This window comes from Diplotaxodon limnothrissa, linkage group LG18 (genome assembly GCF_057381915.1).
Source record: "Diplotaxodon limnothrissa isolate DT_005_m linkage group LG18, D_limnothrissa_male_GT1.1, whole genome shotgun sequence".
NCBI classification, from domain to species: domain Eukaryota; kingdom Metazoa; phylum Chordata; class Actinopteri; order Cichliformes; family Cichlidae; genus Diplotaxodon; species Diplotaxodon limnothrissa.
The window spans coordinates 14,300,509-14,323,134 of NC_140613.1; the positions used below are offsets into that span (position 1 = coordinate 14,300,509).

The 22,626-nt window shown below is 39.8% G+C and overlaps 1 protein-coding gene and 1 pseudogene across 1 annotated transcript in view; both read right to left on the reverse strand.

Annotated features, from left to right (window-relative positions):
• Positions 1-16,008, reverse strand: part of LOC146613270 (pituitary adenylate cyclase-activating polypeptide type I receptor-like) — a 41,008-nt gene extending 25,000 nt beyond the window's left edge. Inside the window, exons 1-2 of the mRNA XM_085378047.1 lie at positions 15,901-16,008; positions 14,972-15,080 (exon numbers count right to left, since the gene is read on the reverse strand). Coding sequence (XP_085234173.1) covers positions 14,972-15,080; positions 15,901-16,008 — 217 coding nt within the window. The remainder of the gene's footprint in view (positions 1-14,971; positions 15,081-15,900) is intronic.
• Positions 16,009-21,093: 5,085 nt separating this feature from the next.
• Positions 21,094-22,626, reverse strand: LOC146613271 (uncharacterized; annotated as a pseudogene).

The window sequence follows — 22,626 nt, forward strand, 5'->3', positions numbered from 1 at the left end:
ATTTTAGCATTTTTTAGTAGATAAAGGCGAATGGCTTAAACATGAATTGAGCTGCAGTTCGGGGAAGTCCTCTGAGGGGACTTGCGGCAGCTCCCGGGCCTGGCAGATCCCCATGTACTAATGAGAAGTGAAAGAACTGAAAAACGGAGGGTGGGGCATGAAAACAAGAACGAACAGCTTGTAGAACTGAGTGGTCATATATAGATGAGAACCGGAAGGGGCGTGTTCAGAGGCGTGGTCACACTCCTGAAATTCAGATAATTTATCTCCAAGTAAACTTTTCCTTATTTTTCCCACCTTTGTGATTTCAGGTAACAAGCAGGCAGAAACAGTAAGGCAGCCTGTGGGATTACATCAGAGAACAGTTGAGAAAAAAGAAACCAGTGTATGATAGAAAGCTACTGAATTATGTAAAAGTGACAAAGGGCAGCAAAGATGTATGTAGAGAAACCGATGAAGCTAATGAGATTTCTACACGTACAGAAACAATCGCTTGTTTCTAAAGGTTATTATGTATCAATAGAAACATATTTTTACCTATTACAAGAGCAGAACTGAAAATTATTATGCTCATTAAAGAAGCATTACAAATTATCCTGTTGACTAGACTATCAACATCCTTTTTCTCCCTCCTGCCTTATCTCCCCCCCTTCTTCCTCCCTGTCCTCCTCCATATGTCCCTTCATCCCTCACTCCCTCCATCTTCTTCTTTATCTACTCATTGTGTTCTTAATGTTAATGTTGCTCATTTTTAAAAGAATTGTGTATATTTATTGCATTTTGCTTGATGGTTGTGTGATTTCTGCTGACTGTACAACAAATTGCCGTTTAAGGACAAAGATTTCCTTCATCCTTGACCCCCTAGCTTTCTCATTCTTCTCAACCTTCCTTTCTCGCTTCTTCTTATCTCCCTCCCTCCCTGTCCCCTCTTTCCTTCCCTTCCCCCCGTCATCTTTTTCTACAGTTCTTCACTTGATGTCTTCCTACCTATCTCCCTCCGTGTTCAACCCTATCTCTCTCCATCCTCTTTCCCTTAATTTTCTTCCATCTACTTCCCTCTCAGTCTTCTTCCCTATCTTCCTCACTGCCTTTCTACCCCCATTTATTCTGTCCCTATCTTGTTCCTTACCTATTTTCCTCCCTTCCTCTCAATCTTCCTCTTTACATTTCCTGTCCATCATTATGTTTATCCTGGTCAGCTGTTTTTCTCATGTGTCTCCACTTCCCCTGATCACCTCATGTGTGTATTTAAGTCCTTTGTCTCTTACTGTTCATTGTCAGGACGTCTGCCAATTTGAATGAAGATACAGAGAAAGGAAGGCTGAGAGTGTCATGGCGGGGTGCGCCGGTGTGATTGTTAGAGTGGACCCAAAAGCAGACACTGGAGGAAGGAGCTGGTTTGCAAACAGAAGATAGGGTAGCTGAGAGCCTTTATTGCATCAGCCCTTATTTATTTATATATATAGATATCTCTCTCTCTCTCTCTATATATATATATATATATATATATATATATATATATATATATATATATATATATTACATTTTATTTAAAAATAGCGCCTTTCAAAGCTCCCAAGGACACTGTACAACAGATAAAAACACAGAAACTGGAAATATACACAATAATAAGAATAATAGATAAAAGTTAGAGCATACAGAGGTTTAAACATAACCAATTTTAAACAGATGAGTTTTGAGGGTGGACTTAAAAAGAGGGAATGAACTAATATTTCTGAGGTCGGGGGGTAAGGAATTCCAAAGTCGAGGGGCAGAGCAACTAAAAGCCCTGCCCCCCCCCCCCCCCCCCCCCCCCATTGTAATCAGACGAGCGGAAGGAACAGAGAGAGAAAGAGAAGATGAGGATCTGAGGCACCAGGATGGGAAGTTCATCTGTACTAAATCGGAGAGGTATGGTGGAGAGAGAGAATGAATAGCCTTAAATGTATAGAGGATTATTTTAAAATGGATGCGAAATTTAACCGGGAGCCAGTGAAGCTGCTTCAGGATTGGGGAGATGTGGTGGGTGGAGGAAGTTCTAGTAATAATACGGGCAGCAGAGTTCTGGACACGTTGGAGCTTGTTAATAGATTTTTGTGTAAGGCCAAATAATAGTGAGTTACAGTAGTCAATTCGAGAGATAACAAGGTTATGGACGAGAATGGCAGTGGCATGAGGAGTGAGGAAAGGGCGGAGGCGATTGATATTACGGAGTTGGAAATATGCTGCACGTGTGACATTATTGATATGTGAATTAAAGGATAATGTGCTATCAAGAATGACACCCAAGCTTTTCACAGAGGGAGAGATAGGGACCAGTGAGTTATTGATGGTGAGAGAGAAATTGTTAATTCTGGATAGCAGTCGTTTAGTGCCGACCAGGAGAAGTTCTGATTTATTGCTGTTGAGTTTAAGGAAGTTGGAGGAGAACCAGGAATTGAGTTCAGCTAAGCAGAGGATAAGGGAGGATGGAGGAAGAGTAGAATCGGGTTTGGTAGAGAGGTAAAGCTGGGTGTCATCGGCATAGCAGTGGAACTGAATATTATATTTACGAAAAATATGTCCGAGTGGAAGAAGGTAAATGATGAAAAGAAGGGGCCCGAGGACAGATCCCTGGGGCACCCCAGTAGATAGAGGAGAAGGCTGAGAAGTGAAGGATTTTAATTGAATGAACTGAGTGCGGTCAGACAGGTATGATTTAAACCAGGCTAGTGGAGTATGAGAGAGACCAATAGAAGCTAATCTGCTAAGAAGAATGGGATGAGAGATGGTGTCAAAGGCTGCACTCAGATCAAGGAGTGCAGCCTTGATCTCTCTCTCTCTATATATATATATATATATATAGAGAGAGAGAGAGAGAGAGCGATATATATATATATATATAGAGAGAGAGATATAAAGATATATATCTATATATATAAATAAAGGCTGATATAATCTTCATTATATAGTAGATTAAACAGCTCAGCACTCAGTCATGAGCCCTGCAGGTGATTTTTAAGCAGTGTAGTGGCTGCTGACATTTATGTGAGACAGAGCAGTGACTCTGTCAGAGTGAAATTCCCATTTTCTCTTTGTGCCTCACTTCATCTGTATAAAGCCACCATGTCTAATCCATTATGATAATGTTTTTCTGTCCCACAAAACCAACTGCACTCATCTAATCAGATAATCCGCAACCCGTCGTAACCCTGGGAAGCGATAGTGAAACAGGGGTGCATTCGCAGAGACCCCTGGATGGTTGGACTGTGTGGCTGTCAGGCTGACTCGGTCTGATGTTCCTGAAGTCGAGGATTCAGAAATGACAAAGGGGATTGTGTGGAGGGATGCTTCAAATCATCTATCATCTCACTCAGTGTTTGTTCAATGAGTTGGTATCTCATGGGTTGGCGCTATGAATTGTGGGGTTGTTTTAACACAGCAGGTCACAACCAAACACACAGACGATGCATGTTTTACAGTTCATGTCTTCATCTGTTGGCTCCATTATGACTAGAAGTGTCAGTCTTTCTTTGGGATGAAATAACTCAAAACCTACTGCATGGATTGTCTTGAAAATTGTATGCAGACACTGAACACTTGATGTCCACTGGATAATTCTGATATCCGTACTTTTCTTGTACAGCCACATTTTTGGTCCCCTCTCTGTTTAGAAAAATGCAAATGCCTTAATAAAGCTTAGATGCAATTCTGCACCTCTGCTTTAGTTAATTTAATCTATACAGAAGTTAGTCCCTGCCACCACTTCTAGCTGCTTGTTGGTATGGTGGACACTGCCCTAGTCAACAGTGAGAGGAGAGGAAACCTCAGTCCTTAATTTTGAACTAGAACATATGAAACACCTCTGTGGTGGACTGGCGCCCTGTGTACATCTCCCCTTGCCCTTGGCAGCTGTTTTCCCTTTGCACTACAACTATATAGTAGGGCATATGAAAACTTTCCTGCCCAGCTCTGCACCGCTCAGTGAGCTGCATAGTTAACCTCATCCTGCAACTCCCTCTTTCAGCCAGTTCATGCTCAGCTAATTCAGCATACCTTTGATCACTCACTCATACTTACCTTCTGCAACCCACAATCTCTGGGCAACCCTAATTAAATGTAATTAAACCGCAAACCTGGTGATAAACTGTTCTCGTCTGTACCACAATCTTCTTTTGGATCCCTTTGGCTGTCTGTGACAGTTCCAGGATAAAGGTTGCATGCTTTTTGTAATACTTAAAAGCAAAATAACCATAATTAATCTCATTAAAGACAAATATGTGCAGCAAAAAAATTAGATTAAAAAAAAAAGCTTGTTATGTCTCCGCTAAACCAGCTAATTATAAAAGAGCCTCTTCTCCTCTCTCATGGCTTTCCATCCACACTAAGCCAGAATTAATCACAGCCTGAGAAACAATGCTTTTCAAACCACTCCCTGTCAAGAGCATCTTGTTGTGAGGGGGGTAAGATCTACTGTGGATAAGGCGATTAAAGTAAAGTTCTGAGTAAAAACAATGGTTACATAGTGGGTACAAGCTTGCAGTTAACTACCTGCTGGGGTTAAGCTCGAAATAAAAGATTTATACAAGGACTAAACTGTCATCAAGGATTAGGAAAATGCATTCTCCAAGATTGCAGATATTTCTCACTGATTATAGACAAAACTGGATCCTCAAATTTAAATCTGGTGAGAGGGAAACGTCTTCTTAAGCACACTGTATGTGGGAGGATTGTCATCAGAGAGGTCTAATCCTTACAGAACAAAGAGAACAGTTACAAAATAATTCAGTTTCATGGCAGAGAACGAACAAACCCAAACCGGAGTCCTATCTGTTTTCTCAGCTGCAGCATTGTTGACAGTCAAAAAGAGAATAGCTGAAGGGAGACCTGATTTAATTATTGAATTTCAGGTGCAGAGCAAAAATGATCTGGCAGCTTGTAGGGTTGAATTTAAATCAACTTACTACAATATAAAGCGGCAGGTAAATTCATTAAAAGTCAGACATATCTAATATTAGAGTGCACTGTATGCCGTTGGTTGTACCTGTACCACGTATTGAAAGCTCCATATAGAAGCTCTATGAAGCTGTAAAGGTGAGAGGATGCCAAAATGGGAACCAAATGTGCTAAAATTGCTGCTTTTCTAAAGACTTGGTGCACGATGACAGTGTGAATTAGGACACTGGCATATCCTGACACAGTGACAGCACGTGGGCTTACTATACACAGGAAAAAACAGATGTGGATGCTTTGAAGTGCACCCACTGCCAATACTACATTATAGCAATTTAGTAATGAAATGCATGAATCTACTCAAATATTTATGTATGTAAGTACAAATTTACTTTATTTTTAACCACTCTGTACTTCTACACCACTAATTTGCATAGTTTTGCAATATGAAGTGTCTTAGATTAAAAGAGAAAGACCACCTTGGAATTGAGCAGGAAGCCTAAGGGTACGTCTTTCGCCATCTTACAATGGTGTAATTGCAGGCATTCCACAACTCTTTGTAAATGGTACTCATGGCCATTGATCAATGGTCATAACAATTTGCATGTTAATGATCAAGAAACTGACCTCTCAGCCGATTGTTCATTCACTGGTGCTAGTTTCAGTCATTGTGCAAATGTACTGTTTATAAGATTGGGGAAACCCAGGCTAAGACTGAAGAAGTCACTTGGATGAGTGACAAAACGTTTCTCCCACTGAAAACGCTACGTCCAGATGAACAGAATCAACCTTTTGTCTTAAGGTGACAGATGTGGATTGTTTCGGTATAAACGCACTATATCAGATAAAAGTATTGGACCACACCTCTTAATTTTCTAATTCTGGTGTTTTTCGTCCCATTACCACATTCTAAAGAGCTTATCAATTTGAGTGTGGTACTGTAACAGGAAAAGTGAATAGAAAAGCCAGATTGTGAAATGACCTCTGACTTAGATTTTCTATAATCAACTAACTGTAAGGGATATTATTGCAAAGTGGAAATGTTTAGAAAAGCAAAAGTGACAAACCAAGTAGAGGTAAATGCTGGGTTGGCCAAGTGCTGAGCTGCAGAGTAGTAAAACTCCCCAATGCTTTGCTGACTCGACTGCAGAGCTCCAAACATCCGCTGGTATTAACATCAGGACAAAACCTGTGCACTGGGAGCTTCATTTCATGGGTTTTGAAGGCTGAATTGCTCCTGTAGGTGCAATGTGTAGGTTTGCCCACTACTTTTGACCATGTAGTGTAAAAAAATTTTTTAATCCATTTTACTTAAAAAGTCAGTGGTTCACCATTTACAGTTAGCTCCATAATTTCTCTGTAAACCACCACAATGGATTTGAAACCAAACAACCAACATGTGGTTGAAGTGCAGACTGCAGGACTTAATTCAACAGATTTAAAGATTTTTGCATTAACTGTTTAGGAATTTCAATCATTTTTACACACAGTCCCCCATTTTCAGAGGCTCAAAATAAGTGCAACAATTAACTGACAAGCAGTTCCATGGCCAGATGGTGCCTGTTCCCTCATGGAATTTCATGAAGCAGACATGATATCTGAAGTGTTGACTTTGTGTTGTACAGATTTTCAGTGTACTTTGAAATAGGAGGCCCAAAGACATGTTGGTGCAATTGACCATTAGACTGAAAAAAAACAAAATAAACTAATCAGGAACAAATTTAGGAGCGGCCAAATCAACAATCTGGTTCATTCTTGAAAGGATTTAATGCACTGACCAGCCCAACAACTTCAAAAGCCCCGAAAGACCAAAGAAGACAACTAAAGTGAATGATGGCTTATTTCCATGGTTAAGAAAAACAACTTCAAAACCTCTAACCAAGTCAAGAACACTCTCAAGTGTACAATCAAGGGACACCTTTATAAAAAGAAACAGAGAGGGCCAGGAGGGCCAGATTAGATTCTGACAGAAACTATCTGAAAGAGCCTGCACGGATCTGAAAAAAAATCTTCTAACAAAATAATGGGAAGAGAAAAGTATGGAGAAGATCATAAACAGCTGAAGCATCCAACATTAATGTCAAATATGTGGATGTGATATTATATCATGGGTATGCATTGAGCTGGATCATAGTGTTTAGTGATGATGTGAATGCTGATAGAAGTAGCAGGATGAAATCTGAAGTGTGCAGGGCTCTGCGCTTTGTTCTGACTCAGCCAAAAGCCTGGTAGAGGAAATATAGTACTTTGTGCTGGATCTACAATAGAAACAGTCACAAAGATTTTCATCTAAGTATTAAAAACAATCTTTATATTTAACATGCTCCTGGGTGAGAAAATCTACCCTTTTTTCGGCTGTAAAAGGGTAGATTGCCTACTCTGGGTTGGAGAGTTTAAGTACTTCAAGGTCAAAGGAGGCATTTGACTGGGATGCTTCCTGGGCACTTCCTAAATGCAGACCCAGGATGGATAAATGGATCGTCACTCTCTATGACAGCTCACTTTTCACTGCCATTAAGTGTGGCCATTTGGAACAGTATGAAAACCTTTTGATTTTCAGCAAGCTCTGACAGTGTGTTATACAAGTTAGTTTAAGCATGACACTGCCGTTAGCTGCAGCTTACAACTTACAATCCTGTCCTGTCCATGTTTCTCACAGGACTGTCAGAAGACTGCAGACTCTTCATTCTGTTCCATATTTGTTTCCACAGGCCTTTTTAACAGGTCCTTTGAAGTGTATATGCACCAAGTTTTATATTAAGTTGTTTACCTCAAGCTGTTTTGTGTTCCTCATACATGTTGTGTTGCTTCCAACTTCAAATTAAACTTTTGCTGTCTCTCAAGTGGTGCAATAATAATTCCCATAAGAGAGTTCCCGCTTGGAAGTGCTTAAACTTAGATCTCTGAGCTTGAGTCATACAGACACTGAGCCTGAGATTAGAGGTGTCAATGAAAGAGGCACAATTATGTGATCTATGTTAAGGATTTTTGCATTTGTCCTCATTCATTCATGTAACAAAAGCCAGAGCGAGTGCAGCCAAAACCCCAAATTATGGAAACTTATACTGTTTCTGACATCTTTGTGTTCAACTGCAGGGGGAATTGCAAACAATCATCTCAGAAGCTGAAATGTTTTATTCCCCAGTGCTTCTGGAGTTCTATAAACTGCTAGAGTTTACAATTAACTGAAATGTCGAGAGGTTGATGATTTATTTTAAACATTTCCTTTCAGATCAAAGGGTTTAACCCACACTGAGCAGGGATCTATTCTTAGGCTTTGATTAACAGACATCTCCAGAGTATTATACACTTAGCCATGAATGTCACCCCATTTAGGATTAACAGTGACGTATGAAGTAACTTTGGACACAAATGAGCGTTTCCCGAGCAGCACTGAGGCAGCAACTCGATAACATCTTCATTTATTATACAGCATGAATTGAACTGACTTCTCAGTGTTATTAATGTTAATGTTTATTGTGCAAACAGATGTTTTTTGGTTTGTTTATTTGTTTGTGTCTTTGTCTTTTTTGGATGACTGTACACATATGGTTGATTATGATCACATGATCATATTTTGCAATAGAAACTTTTGACTTACTACTTCTAGAGCAGGACATACTGGAGTATATTTATGAAGAACAAGTACTTTGGCCCCAGATATGGTATTTTAGAAAACATGAGTATCATGGTCCTGGGTCGGTTGGTTTCTGTGTCTTACCTGTGTTCCACGTTTAGTTACTCTTGTCTCAGTGTTTCTAGTTCCCTCTGTTCCCCTGGTCACTCATGTCTCCATGTCTCAGTTTCTAGTCCTGTCTCTGTTTTCATTCCCCCATTCATACTGTTAAAGTGTCTTGTCTGCATTCACATATTTGTCATGCTTCCTGTTTTATTTTGATAGTCCTTATCCCATGTGCAGTATATTTAGTTTTGCTTCCTGTTTGTCTCATTATGTGTGATTATTCCCAGCTGTGCTCTTCTCCTGTGTTTCGTTCCCTCATTACCTTCTTGTGTATTGAAGCCCTGTGTTTTCCTCTGTCTGTTGCGTTGTGCCCTCTTTGCTGTGTGTTTACTCTTTGTCTTAGTTTTCTAGCTTCCCAGTGTTTAGTTCTTAGTTTGGGTTTGATTATTTTTCCCAGCAAATAAAGCTGCCATTTTAAGTTTACTTTTACGTGTACAAGTTCTGCATTTGGGTCCTTCATCCTGCCAGCCACACAGTTTACCATGACAATGAGTGTATTCATTGTTATGAGACTGCTTTTTAAAGCGACTTGAAAATTAATCTATTGATTGAACACACATTTTTTTTTTCTGGGTGACATATAACAATGCTTGCCGTAAGTCTGAGTGTGGTTGGGTAAGTAGGATGCCGTGGCAGTGGCAAAAGTTCTAATTCCTGGGGATGGGAATCTTATAGAGAACTGGTTCCCAGTAGTTCATTTCCTTGGAATTGTTATTCTGCTTGCCTGCTCATCCTGTTCATTGGTTCCAACTGCACTTGTGCTACAATCAGCTGATTTCACTTAGTGTGTGGGGGAGGGAATTGGTGATGCAGCGTGGATATGGACATTTTATTTATATTTCATTGCACTATAAAACAAGAGCGAAATGTTAAACGGAAAACTGCATCCAGGACAATAACAGCTGCATTGGGTTGCTAACACAACTTTGTCTCTTTGTAAGCATCTGCACAGACAGCATGCTAATGCTAAGCTAGCCAGTAACCCAGAATAATGTTAAAGCTAAGTGAATGCCTAACCCAGCCCAACAGCCAGACCCTAAACTTCAGCAGGTAGCAAACTGAAGCTTGGCTGTAGCCCGCATTTCTACCTGTTCATGTTTCAAAAAGTAGAATCACTCTGGCCACCGTGTATTCAATGGGATATGGATTTGTGTGTGACAACTTGAAGACTTTAGGTTTTTATTGTTAAATGGTTCAAATTGTTAAATTAGGAGATGATGCATTTCAGGTCATTTTACAGAGAAATGCAAATGTAATGTAATGAGTAGTAATGAGTAGTTATTTCTCCTTGCAGTACATAAGAATCAATCAGAATCAATAAAGAATCAAATCGGTAAGTGATGTCGATAATGACATTTGAATCACTAAATTTCCATCCCTACTAATCCCACATCAGAGTTTTCTGTGTTTACTTTGTAATTATACTGATATGTTCAATATTAGATCATCTTCAGCAATATTTTTATCAAAGATTCAAAATGTGCAGAAGGTTCATTGTTAAGTATTCTGAAACTGAAATTCAGTAAAAGCATCATCAGTTGCAAACAATCAGTTCATTTCTGAGAGAAAGGAATGGTAAATGGACTGATTCTTATATAACGTTTTTCTACTCTCCTGGAGTACTCAAAGCGCAACATTCACTCATACACACAAGCACTGTTGTCTATGCTTTGTCAGTGCTTCCTAACTAACATACATTCATACGCATTCATGCATCGGAGAGCAAGTGGGGGTTAGTATTTGGCATGCAGACTGGGGGAGCCAGGAATCTAACCACCAACCTTGCAATCAGTAGATGACCTGCTGTACCTCCTGAGCTACAGTCACTCCAATCCAGCGGCTGGATCAATACAGAAAGGGATTGATCTCATGTGTATTTGTTTACATAGTTTTTTGGTAAAATCATATTTGTCATTTCAATCTCACAAGCAACTCATTTAATGCCTGGCAAGCTTTGAAAAAAGAAATAATAAGGATAATAATAAGGAATTAATGAGGACTGCTAGACAGCCAGATGATGCAGCTAACTTGGTGTCACTTGAATGAATTCTTTTGAGAGATCCTCTGTTCTGCTGACTTAGAGATGCATAAAAGACTGACATATATTTGATGCCCTTGCTACAGCATTTGAAGATATCTTCTTTTTCTTTCAACTGCTCTCTTTAGGAGTCGCCACAGTGGATAATCTGCCTCCATCTCACCCTATCCCCAGCATCTTTTTCTGTCACACCAACCCTCCACATTTTCCTTCACTACATCAATGAAACTTCTCTGTGGTTTTCCTCTTTAACTCCCTTTCTGGCAGCTCCATCCTTAAAATCCTTTGTCCAGTATATCCACCATCTCTTCTCTGTGCATGTTTAAACCATCTTGGCCTTGCCTGTCTATCTTAATCAGTCCACTGTCCCTCAGATGTACACATTTCTAATTCTGTCCATTTTAGTCATTCAGAATGAAAACCTTAACATCTTCAGCTTGGCTTCCTGTCTTTTTGTCAGTGCCAACATCTCCAAATCATAGCAAGCCTCACGACGATCTTGTAAACCTTCCTTTTACACTCTTGCTGATATCCTTCTTTTTTAACAAATCACTCCGCCTTACTCCACCCCGCCTGCACAATCTCCACCCTGTGTATTTAAACTAACCTACCATTATTACCTCTGTTTCTTACAGTTTCACTGTTACGCCTGTCTCCCTCTCACTCTCACACTTGCTTCTACTGACTTTCATTCCTCTTCTTTCCAGTGCATTTGATGCCTTTGTTACCTGTTGAAGATGCTGCTGGATGTTAAGCATTCACTCAGCCTTAACATCACTCTGGCTTCTTTAACTGGCTTGGTTTTAGCATGCTGTCTGTGCAGATGCTTGCACATAGCCAATGCTGGATTAGCAGTATAATGTATTTGTTTTACCCTGGTCACAAATTCCCCTCTTGTCCTTATGTGCAACAAAAATAAAAGTAATCTTCATATCACCACTCCACAAAAAATGTAAATGTTTTGCCATTTTCCTCCTCCCTTCACACGAACCAAAATCACCTGATTGTTGTGCAAGTGTCCAGAAAGAAAGGAGGGTATTTAATTGTTTTCTCTTTCAATGTGTCATTTATGCAAATAAATAATACATTATATTGCTGCATAACCCAAAAAACTTAATATGATTACAGAAATCGGTTGCTGTGTAGCAGATTTCCCCCAATGTTCCAAAGGACCTCCACAGGGGAGAAGAATGACGAAAACATGGACAAAATGAACCCTCAAACATTGATGATGCTTCAGAAGATAAAAGTAACGCAGCAACGGAAATTACATAAGTATTGTATTTTAGATGACGGCATGGTCCTTGATCCTATCATTTCCAACAGCATTAAAAGTGCACCTGCCTACCCCATTAACCTTTGAGTATACTCTTGTTGCATCAGCATGCTAACATACTCACAATGACAAGCTGTACATTAGAAAGCTCTTATTTATTAACTGTGAAGATATTATTACTTTTACAGATGTTTGGACAAATATACATTTTCCCCCTGATGATGGGACAGAAAGTTAGAGTATTGTTAAAATGTAAATTCCATAGTAATCAACAGTATTTTTTAAAGATTTTAAAGGTCCGCAAACTTGAAGGACTTATCTTTCTATGTAGACTAAAACAGATGAGAGCATGTAAATGGGCACTCTGGACAAAATATCATAGCGATCTGTGCCGGGACCAGTATCCTTTACATCATACATGCTTCCATAGGGCAATATTATTAGAAAACACTGCATATATTTTCCTTGCTATGCAGACGATATTCAGCTATATCTGAATGAAGCCGGGGCATCGTAGAGAAATTTGACATCTTACCCAGTGATATCTGACATGCAGACTGGAGCAGCCAGGGATTAGTAGATGGCCTGCTCTAAGGCCTGAGCCACAACCAACTTTGCTTATGTTTTTCCCATATTAATATTTCTTCATTGGCTCCCTGTAAAAGCCAGAATTGAATTTCAAATGCTTTTCCTCACATGCAGAGTCTGAACTAATCAGGCCCTATCAGATCTTAAAGACCTCATACCACATTATGACACTACAGCACTTCACTCTCAGATTGTTGGCGTACTTGTGATTTATAGAGTTTCTGAAAGTAAAATGGGAGGCAGAACCTTCAGCTATCACGCCCATCTCCTGTGCAACCAGCTCCCAATTTGGATTTAGAAGACAGACACTTTCCTATGTGATGAAACCTATACTTGGGTGGATCAAGTGACCCTATTATAGGTTCAGACTGCTGCAGGACTTCAGGCGATACACTGTGATGCACAGAGCACTTCTTTGCAACCAACAAATTAAACTGTCAATACAAATAAGTGTTAACAGGCATTAGATTGAATCAAACCATCACTTTCAAATTTGTAGCTAATGGCATCACATTTCAAACTGGTACAGCTCATGTAACATCTGTTTGGGCCCTTTACCACTAGGAGTGATCTGCATTTCTCTTTGGGTTCTATCTCTGCATGATAACACATGTCATCTGCACAGTTGCTATTATGCAAATGGAGCACAAACACACATTTTATCAAAAGACATTTGTCTCAGTAATGAGCAGCAGATGACAACTTTGCACCGATGTGTTGTGCCACTTCACTATTAATTAAGATCAAATTAGTTTGGAAATGTTAAAGTTCATCACTCTCACAGAAGGGAACTTTTAAGTTGTTGTTGTATTAGGGTAGTATCTGATGAAATGTCTGCTATGGAGACATTAAAGTGCACGGGGAGATGGAAGTTCATTCATTTTAAAAAATAAATAAATAATAATAATGAGTGAGTCACATTGGAAGAATGAGCAGGTGAGGCCTCACCAGGAGGAAGTAAAGGTGACAAGAGTGAGAAAAAGGTCATTATGGAGATAAAGTAGTGCACCAACACAATTTTCCAGTGTTACTGGCATTTTCAGCCTTTTAAAAAAAGTTCAATTTAACACAGCTGAACTACTACAAATAAACAGACTATAGTTTTAATGGGTATGTTACTATGATGTACTTCTTCTTAATATACTATCACATGACAAACAGTAACATTTACATAAGTAAAAGTAGGAATATCATATTAAGTGGTGGTGTAAAAACTAAAGATGTTCTTGCATTCTAATGCAGTAGAATGAGCAAGGAGCACAAAATGTACCTGAAAGCTGTACAGACAATACAAGTAAATTAATTTGTCACTATTTTAAATGTATTGTGTTTTTTATCCTATATTATAATTTGATTTTAATCACAGAGGCGTATTCTATATTGTTTTGTCTGTTTTGTCACTTTAAATGCATACAGTCCTTTCTGTTGCTATTTCTATTCCATTAGACATATGAACTTTTACCACCTATTACTGTGATCGTTGTCAGAAAGAAAGCATCTACAGAAGCTTAAATGGATGGTTGATAAGGTTAAAAGTAAAATTGGGTTAATCAGCTGATCTTTTCAAAACCATGGTCTCTCCTCAGAGGTTAAACTGTATAGTTGCTGTGGTGGTCGCTGGTACATTTTCTGTCACTGGTTTGTCAAAACGGGTCATTTAAAGAAAGGAAACCAGTCAAAGCTGTGACTCTAATCTGTTATAAAAGAAATGCAGGTTTAAAAAAAATAGAAAATTTAAATGTCTTATGTAAACATAATTTTCAGTTAATTCAAGTGGTTTACTTGCTCATTGCTCATTGATGAAAGCTCCAAATGTTTTCACCGGTATGGTTCTTTTTATATGTTTGGTCTTTATGATATGCATCCTGCATGCCGTGCTTGGATAGATTTCACTCAAAAATATGCTTATGTTCAAAAATGCTCACTAACTTTCCACGTAATTTTGTTACGTAAGTACGATGTAAAATATTCAATTTAATGGAATCTGGTCAAATGAAAAATACTTGATTGGTACATATTCAGTTTATACCAAGCATATTTTCTTTCTTTCTTTCTTTCTTTCTTTTTTTTTGTGTGTGTGTGTTCCGTGTTGAAAGCAAATTGCCTCTCACAAGGACGCAAATATCACAGCACAAAGAAGAAGACATCCAACCAAACTGCAAATAGCGGAAGCTTTAACCTGCACTGTGTTCCTCTGTGAGCGTAAAAACGCGTTTTGTTGTACCTTTCACTCCCCAGCCCATCTCAAAACTCCTTTTTTTAGTTCAGCCCACATTCCAGTCTATTAAAATCCTCTCCCAGTGCGCCAACGTTTCTTGCTTATCTCTTGAAATGTTTGCTTGTTTGCAGAAACAGAAAGCCTCACACACTCACACACACGCGCGCGCGAACCCACCGCTGTGGTCGGTTTGGTTTTGCGCCTCGCTCCTCCTCGTCTGGCTACATATCTCACGAGCCCTCAGGTGCTGGGAGATGATGGCGCAGTCCGGATGAATTGCTTCGGCCTGAAAATAAGATCCAACTAAGTTATCTGCAGGAAAGCAGACACATGTGAACAAGCTGACTTTCTTTCGCTCGGAGCCTGATGGAGTTATGGTGCCAAACGGTGCAGCATTTGTGGGGGGGGAGCGACTTGGAAGTGAAATGCAGTTTATTAAACAAACATCAACAACAGACATAGTTTTAGAGAAGATAACGAGCCTGCACTCTAGAAAAGAAAAACGACATTTACGCGTGACTTCCCTGATGTTTACAAGTTAATTCAAGTTGACATTTTGAGCCAGAATTTGAATCATACTAAAGAACAGGTCCCGTTTTTGCGAATTCATTCCCCGATCTGTATGACAACATCTCTGTATCCCCCCCGGCCACACACACACACACACACACACACACACACACACACACACACACACACACACACACACACACACACACACACACACACACACACACACACACGTTTTCCCTGCTGATTTGCTCTTTGATTGATAAAGACGCAGGTTGATGGATGCCGGTCGCTAATTAGCGCCTCCAGCTTAATGAGGACATTTGCCGTTCAGGTCTGATGCACGCCCCGGAGAGAGAGCGAGAAAGAAGGCAGAGGACAATGTGAAAAGGGGTATTAAAGTAAAGATGTCATTAGGGCGTAATTGAGAAGATCGTTTTCTAATTAAAAGCGTTTTTGCGTGTTAAAAGCTCACACCAAAGGGACTTTGTTTCACTTTGAGCAGCTTTTAATCACTTCATGGATAACGGCACCTTGGCAGACAGGAAGATTCTGCGGCGAGTGCGCATAAATAAAAGAATCAAAATGCCACTCACCACGGGGCTGAACAACATCTGGAGATAAAAGATGAGGACAACAAATTTCCCCTGTCGTCCTTTCAAACCCTTACAGTTCATTTCCATGTTCTTATCTGTCTTCTTCATATCCCTCACCGGATGCCGATGAGACCGCAAATCCAGGTTTATTTGTTCTTTTTTTTCCGCCTCTTCAAGCCTGACTTCTTCTTTATAGCCTCGGTGCGAGCATGTACTCTGTCAACCTATTTCTCCCTGCCAGCTGGAAACTTGAGGGAGAGGAAAGCCTCTCTCTCTCTCTCTCTCTCTCTCTCTCTCTTGCTGTGTGCAGATGAATGAATATCGCCATTCAGAGACATGGGAGTGGGGGTACGAGATATTAAAAATAAATAAATTTTAAAAAAAGAAGAAGAAGACAAAGAAACAGCCAATGGCCTATTTTCAAGTCATATTTTTATATTTTGTAAATGTTTATGACTAAGATGCTAACAGTCAGCCTAAAAGTGTAAAAAAAAAAAAGCTTGTATTTGTACACAGGCTAATAGGCAAACCATTTAATTATTAACAGAAGACATCATGACCTACTAAACAACGTGTAGGGGGTGGAGTGCAAGTGTCAAGCATTTAGAAATGTACTAGTCACATATTTTAATAACAATTGTAATGCTCACACAAAAATTATGATGCATTTTAATCAAAATAAACAGTACGTAACCGTACCCATTCTTATATTAGCCCAGGTGCCATGTCATTTCAGCTTGTGTGGGCATTTGCCCCCCCCCCCTTATTTATTTTTTTCAAGATGGTTAGCAATAAATATTGTTAAATTGCTTTCATGGTAAGGGTTGGGTTTAGCATTGTTCATAAGAAAGAACACAAAGATGCTGCACTTATGTTTTTACAGTTGAGTGATACACAAATGGGGGTTTTGGCACTCTGATTTGGAGCTATATAAAACTGCAGAGCCAGTTTATTTATTGGTAATCCAGTTGTACCGAAGCTGTCCGTGATTTACGCAGAGGGTGTTCACGTAAAGCTCCTTCATGCAATAAAGCTGGAATTCGACAAATATGTTACTGACTACATGAGAATTAAAAATAAAATGAATTAGTCTCCTTTTGTTTTTCTTGGAGAAAACACTGATGCTCTGCTTATGTCCGCTGACTGGTTGGTTAACGACTTAAAACTGGAGATGCTCACTCATAGCTTTTAAAATGATAAGTACAACAGACTTTAGAAGCACATTGGAAGCAAAGCATAAAAAATTGTACATGAATCTGAAAGGAACTGGTTGGGGTGGTCCCTGATGAGTGCTGTCAGGTGGCTGCTGGCAGAAATTCTCTGCTGCTGCTCTTTGATGTGTGAAATCTAAATGGCAAATGCAGTAAAGTGGCCTTTGGAGCTGTGGCATTCCCCATCCTTACAGAGAGGTATTGCAATAAGCAAAATGTCAAAAACAAAAGTAAAAATAAAAACCAGAACTTTGCCTGTATTCTATCAAATACAATAAAACATTTTTTTAAATCTCATCAGTGTTACATTTTTAGGTTACAGCTCTATAGGGTTCAACTGATTCTGGACTTGTGAGCACCCGCTACGAGACCAGAGAGTCATAGTTCCTATATTTAGAAAGTCTCTGGTATCAGAGCTTATGGAAGCTGTGAAAATGGTGATAACTGTGCAGTTACCTGAGGCTGGAGAGCTGAATATCTTTTTAAACAATGAGCAGTTTGATTTGAGTATATCTGAAATTACTAGAGGTGTGCCAGCAGTTGTTAAATATGAGTAATTAACAGTTAGCCTGATGTGAGAGACAACCATCAGCTTGTTAAGCTGTTTCAACTTGCTTCTTTGATCTGGCGCCACAGTCGCTGTTGATCATGGTCCCAGCAGGCCAGCATCCTTTCACTTCCTGTCTCTCTCATCTCCTGCTATCTCGTTTGCTACCATGTGGAGTACAGTCAGGCCTTGGTGTCCTGCCCTCAATCCAGCCACCATACCTGTCTATCGTCCATCCAGCCATTTCCCTCTATTTGTCCAATTCAGGGTCACAGGCGAGCTGGAGCCTGTCCCACTTAGTGCAAGAGGCGGGGTACACCCTGGACAGGTGGCCAGATCCTTCACTCTTCACCTGGTTGTTGTCACCTTTGCAGCAGTAACTTGGATTTCAACTCACGAGTAGTTCTTGAGTGTACCTTCTGTTTCCTGACCTCGTTCTCGCACCAAGCTTGGACTCAAGTCACTTGCGAGACTTTCATGTTGTTCCTCTGCAGAGGAAGGATTTTTCTACAAATCCAAGCTGCTTTTATCTCCTTCAAACTCACCTGCCTGCCCACTCTCCTCTGGCACGGCATTCTGGAAGCCAACTGCCAATCACAAAGAAAACAAAATTCAAGTCGTTTGTTAACATTTTTGGCGAAATAATCTTCTGCAACCGTATTTACCTGCTCTCCTCTCTAGAAGTTCCCCGTGCCCCCAAAATGACTCACATGATCTTTGCCCAAAAATCCTGTTATAATAAAAGTTATTAAAAAATTTGTTTTTCATTACAACTCTGTCATCACTTTCCAAAGTAGAGGAGACTGAAAATTTTCATGACTAATCATTGGAGTTAAAGATAAGCAAAAAAAATCCAAGTTGACACACACACTGGTTTGAATACAGACTTTTTGGATGAAGAAACCGGCTGGGGCAGCAGTAGTGTTAGATTTCACCTGACAATTTGCTAAGGTAGTGTGTGTTAATGTTTTCACTTGTGTTGCTTGCTGTGTTTTGAAATGACCACATAGTAAATCTGGGGCTAAGTGGGAAGATAGATCTGGCCTCGGAGCTGCTCTGAGCAGGAATTTATGGTGTTCTTTGTTGGGGAAAAAGAAGCACAGTAAAAGTGTAATAAAGATGTTCCTTCAGAAAATAATGCTCATCTCCCTCTCACACCAACAGGTCAACACTATCACCCTAAGTGGTAAACCACCGTAAGTCTCATTCTGTAGTTGCTTTTGTTGAGACAACGCCGGTCTCTGCCATTCTTTTGGTCCTGGTAGAGATTACGCTGAGATGTTTCCCTGATTTACACAATCCTTTTATTACCCATTATTCTTACAGATGCATCTGGAGATCAGCACACTGCATCCTATGCAGTCCTATGCTAAAGGCTGATCTAAAGAACTTTACACAACAGTTACAGTTATAACCTCTGGTCTCCTCCTCCCCTGCAGTAAACACCCCCACAATGGAAATACACTAGTACAGTGGCCAAGGGTGCTGACATCCTGACCCCCACCTCCTTTTAAGGTAGTGTCCATTTGCCCTTTGTCTGCCCCTCACCCTCAGTAACTCTGGCTTCCTGGCCTGGGGATGGGGGTTGATTGTCCTCCTGCCCTGCACCCCAGTTCTTTGTTCCCATTCCAGGCCTTCTTACACCCATTAACGGCCATATTGTAATATTACAGTCAATCCCAAACTATATTCTCTTTAACTCTGATGTATATTAAGGAATCTATTCTCAACACTTTCTTCCTGTTTAAAGCGAGACATATTTTTTATCAATTTAAACTGCATCAAAACAGGCTTTGAACAAAAGCAAGTTAATACGCAGAGTACTGAGAGGCTCATTATCATCTATGATTTGATTCTTTTAATAAGAGTATATAAATGAATGCAAGGTTAGTGCTGATGCATTACATGATTGTGTTCTGTTTAGAAAGAGTGACATATATGATTTGGCAGAATATGAATGTATCAATTTACTGTAAAGAACTGCAAAATGTGGCTGCAATGAAAGAACAGCTGTTAAAGTACCCAGAATGATTTCAAGAAATTCACTGACTGGACTCAAGTGTTACCGTATTTATGCCTTTAAACAATGCAGTCTATACTGGAACGCTCAAGGTGGTTTTCAAATGGGGTCACCCTATACAGTTTTCAGATGTGAATGTGGAGCAGTGCAGTGCTAAAAAAGCCAAAGCCTCCCCTAAAGAGTAGCTTTCCAAGAACAGGAATATAGGTTTCAGCCTTGAAGTGCTTTTCAGAGCGACCGAGTGATTAATCTATCGAACATTTTACTGCAACCAGAGCTCCTATCAAACAACAGAGGGACGTCATGAAGGTTTTCATCTTTCTCCAGGTGTGAAACTGAAAAACAAATCTCCCTGCAAAAACGTCACACGTTATCAGGGCGTCACCTCGGCACGGGTTTCCCATAATGGTGATCCTATAACACGTTACCTGTTCACACACTGGGGACAAAAGGTTTTTGTGCTGCCTGGTGGGTAATTACTTGTTTTTCAAACAATGCATTTCAACAAGGCTGGACATCGCCTGTTTGATCACTGGTTTCAATTCTGCGGAGGCCAATCTTTATGTTGCAAGGATGCCGTAAAGCAGCTGAGTGTCTGATAACCAGAGGAGTCAGTCCCCTTTTTTCATGCAGGTGTGGGGGGGATTTGTTTATCTTAAACCCATATGCAGCAGTCTCCCACTTTAGGATCCAAACAAAAGGACATTTTATTTTGCAAATTTAAAGACCAACATTCACTAATTCAAGAAATTCAAGTGTGTTTGGACCTTAAAATAGCATTTAAATCTATTTTTCTACTGCCACCATCCAGGTCACATCCTCCTCAGACCAAAACAATCAATCTTATCTTTATTTGTTTAAATATGTGAACAAATGGCAAATATGAGATTTATTTATTTGATTTTGCAAAGAGCTGGCTCCAAATTAACTTCATAAGTGAACACAGATCTGCTTTATTGTGCAAAACTCCTGCTTTATATTGCACAGGTCCCTCTTTTGCTGCCAAAATACTTCATGGTAGGAAATCCATAAGAAGTATACAGCTGTCCTTGATTCAGGGTGTAAGATGTTAGCACTGAGTTTACTCTGGGCTCTGCTTTCAGGTTTTAAAAATGCAGCTTCTAAAAGGAGACATTAACCTTTTTTAGGCCAGAACTAGTGAGCTGTGAGGTGAGATGATAAATTAGTTAAACACAACAGTTTGAATCCTGCGTGAAGCTAAGCAGCATTAGTGAAATCTGTGCTTGTCTGCTGGTGTGGTTTAGAACAGAGGGGAGAGTTGCAGGAGGACTGACTTTCAATTAACCCTCTGATGCATGAATTATGAAAGCCTTGGTCAAGATTTTTTTCTTAAGTGCTTTTATTCTTCTCAGGACATGAAAAAAAATGTTTAACTCTTTTTTTTTCAAAAATATGTTTTTTTATAAAGTTATAAACTTGTCCACTCCAGTGGACTACATGCGCCTGAGCACTTAGCATGAAATACTGTGAATTTACTGTAAAAATTAATTACCTCGTGTTCTATTGTAAATATACAAACACTTGTTTGCTTGTATCCTTTGAAAAACATCTCAGCAATTTTTTTGGAACTTTCAACTCATAAGGCCCCAATGTTTAGACGTAAATAACAAAACCAATCAACAGTCCTAGCTATGAATCCTACACCTGAATATGGCAAACTATCTCCAACAAGAGAAACATTTTTGAGTCTACACAGTTCTATAACGATGCAGGACAGTATTACCAAGCCCTTAGTAGCATGCTGGAAGAAAACACAAACTGACATCTTAGTCTCTGCATCTCCAAACAGTTCTATGTTCATCACACCTAGGCTGTGCGAAAGTTTGCAACGCATCCAGGGCACAATGGCACACAGCATTGCATGCAGATGTATTTGGTCTTCCGTGTGCACACAACATCATGGCACCTGTTTGCATTTTTCACCTCGGTCAGTTGGGGCCAGTGATATCCTGTGGCAAACCTGACCTCACAGGCTACTTTGGTGACTGCTCTCCACTTCACGGGTTGTGGGGTCCCACTGGGTCTTCCTCTTTTGCATTGCTGGAGGGTGAATCTCTTCTCTTGTTACTGACAGTTCTTTCCCATACAAGTTGGTGTTGTATGTTATATTATCAATTAGATCTGCTGGAAACAGATGTCTGAAGAAATCTATGGGATCCTTCCCCTCCACATTCAGTTTCCACTCTCCTAGAAAAGGAGGCAAGTCTCCAACCAAGTCATTGTCTTGGACTTTCCAAATATTTTTGCGGGCTTGAGTATGGTCAGGTGCCATGTACCCATCTCCCACAGCTCCCTGATCATACTGACCTTCCTCTTCATCCTGCCCCTCATCGTTCTCACTTTCTGCATCCTGACTGTCTGTGTCTTCATCATCCGTAGTTCCTATGTCTCTGTTCTGCTCTGGCAGCCACTCTCATCATCACTGGACTTATCACTGAACTCCTCATCACTGCACTCATCAATGAAATCATCATCACTGGAGCTGGATGGAATTTCCTGGACTATTCTGTACGCTGCCTTATTCTTTGCTGCATTTGAAGTCTACAAAATATGATAAAATAATTATTATAGTAACTCAAACTACAGCTGATCTGCACAGAAATATATATTTTAAATGAGTAGCTTATAAATGTAACAATTATATGCTTAATAATAACCAAAACAGTCCCAAAAAACAGTGAGACAATTTATGACTTATGTTAAAAAAATATAGTGGGTAATGCATGATGTCCACTACAGTGGACACATGGTTAATTGTAGTTTTCTACATATTAGACATAACAATTTCTTATTCCAAACAGATAATATCCTTCCCTAGATGTTACTGCATATCATCATATTTTTTTTACCTGTTGGGCTCTTTTAGCATAGAAGGATTGACAGGATATGCCAGCAGTGGTCGGCAGGGGTGACAGTTTGTCTGCCAT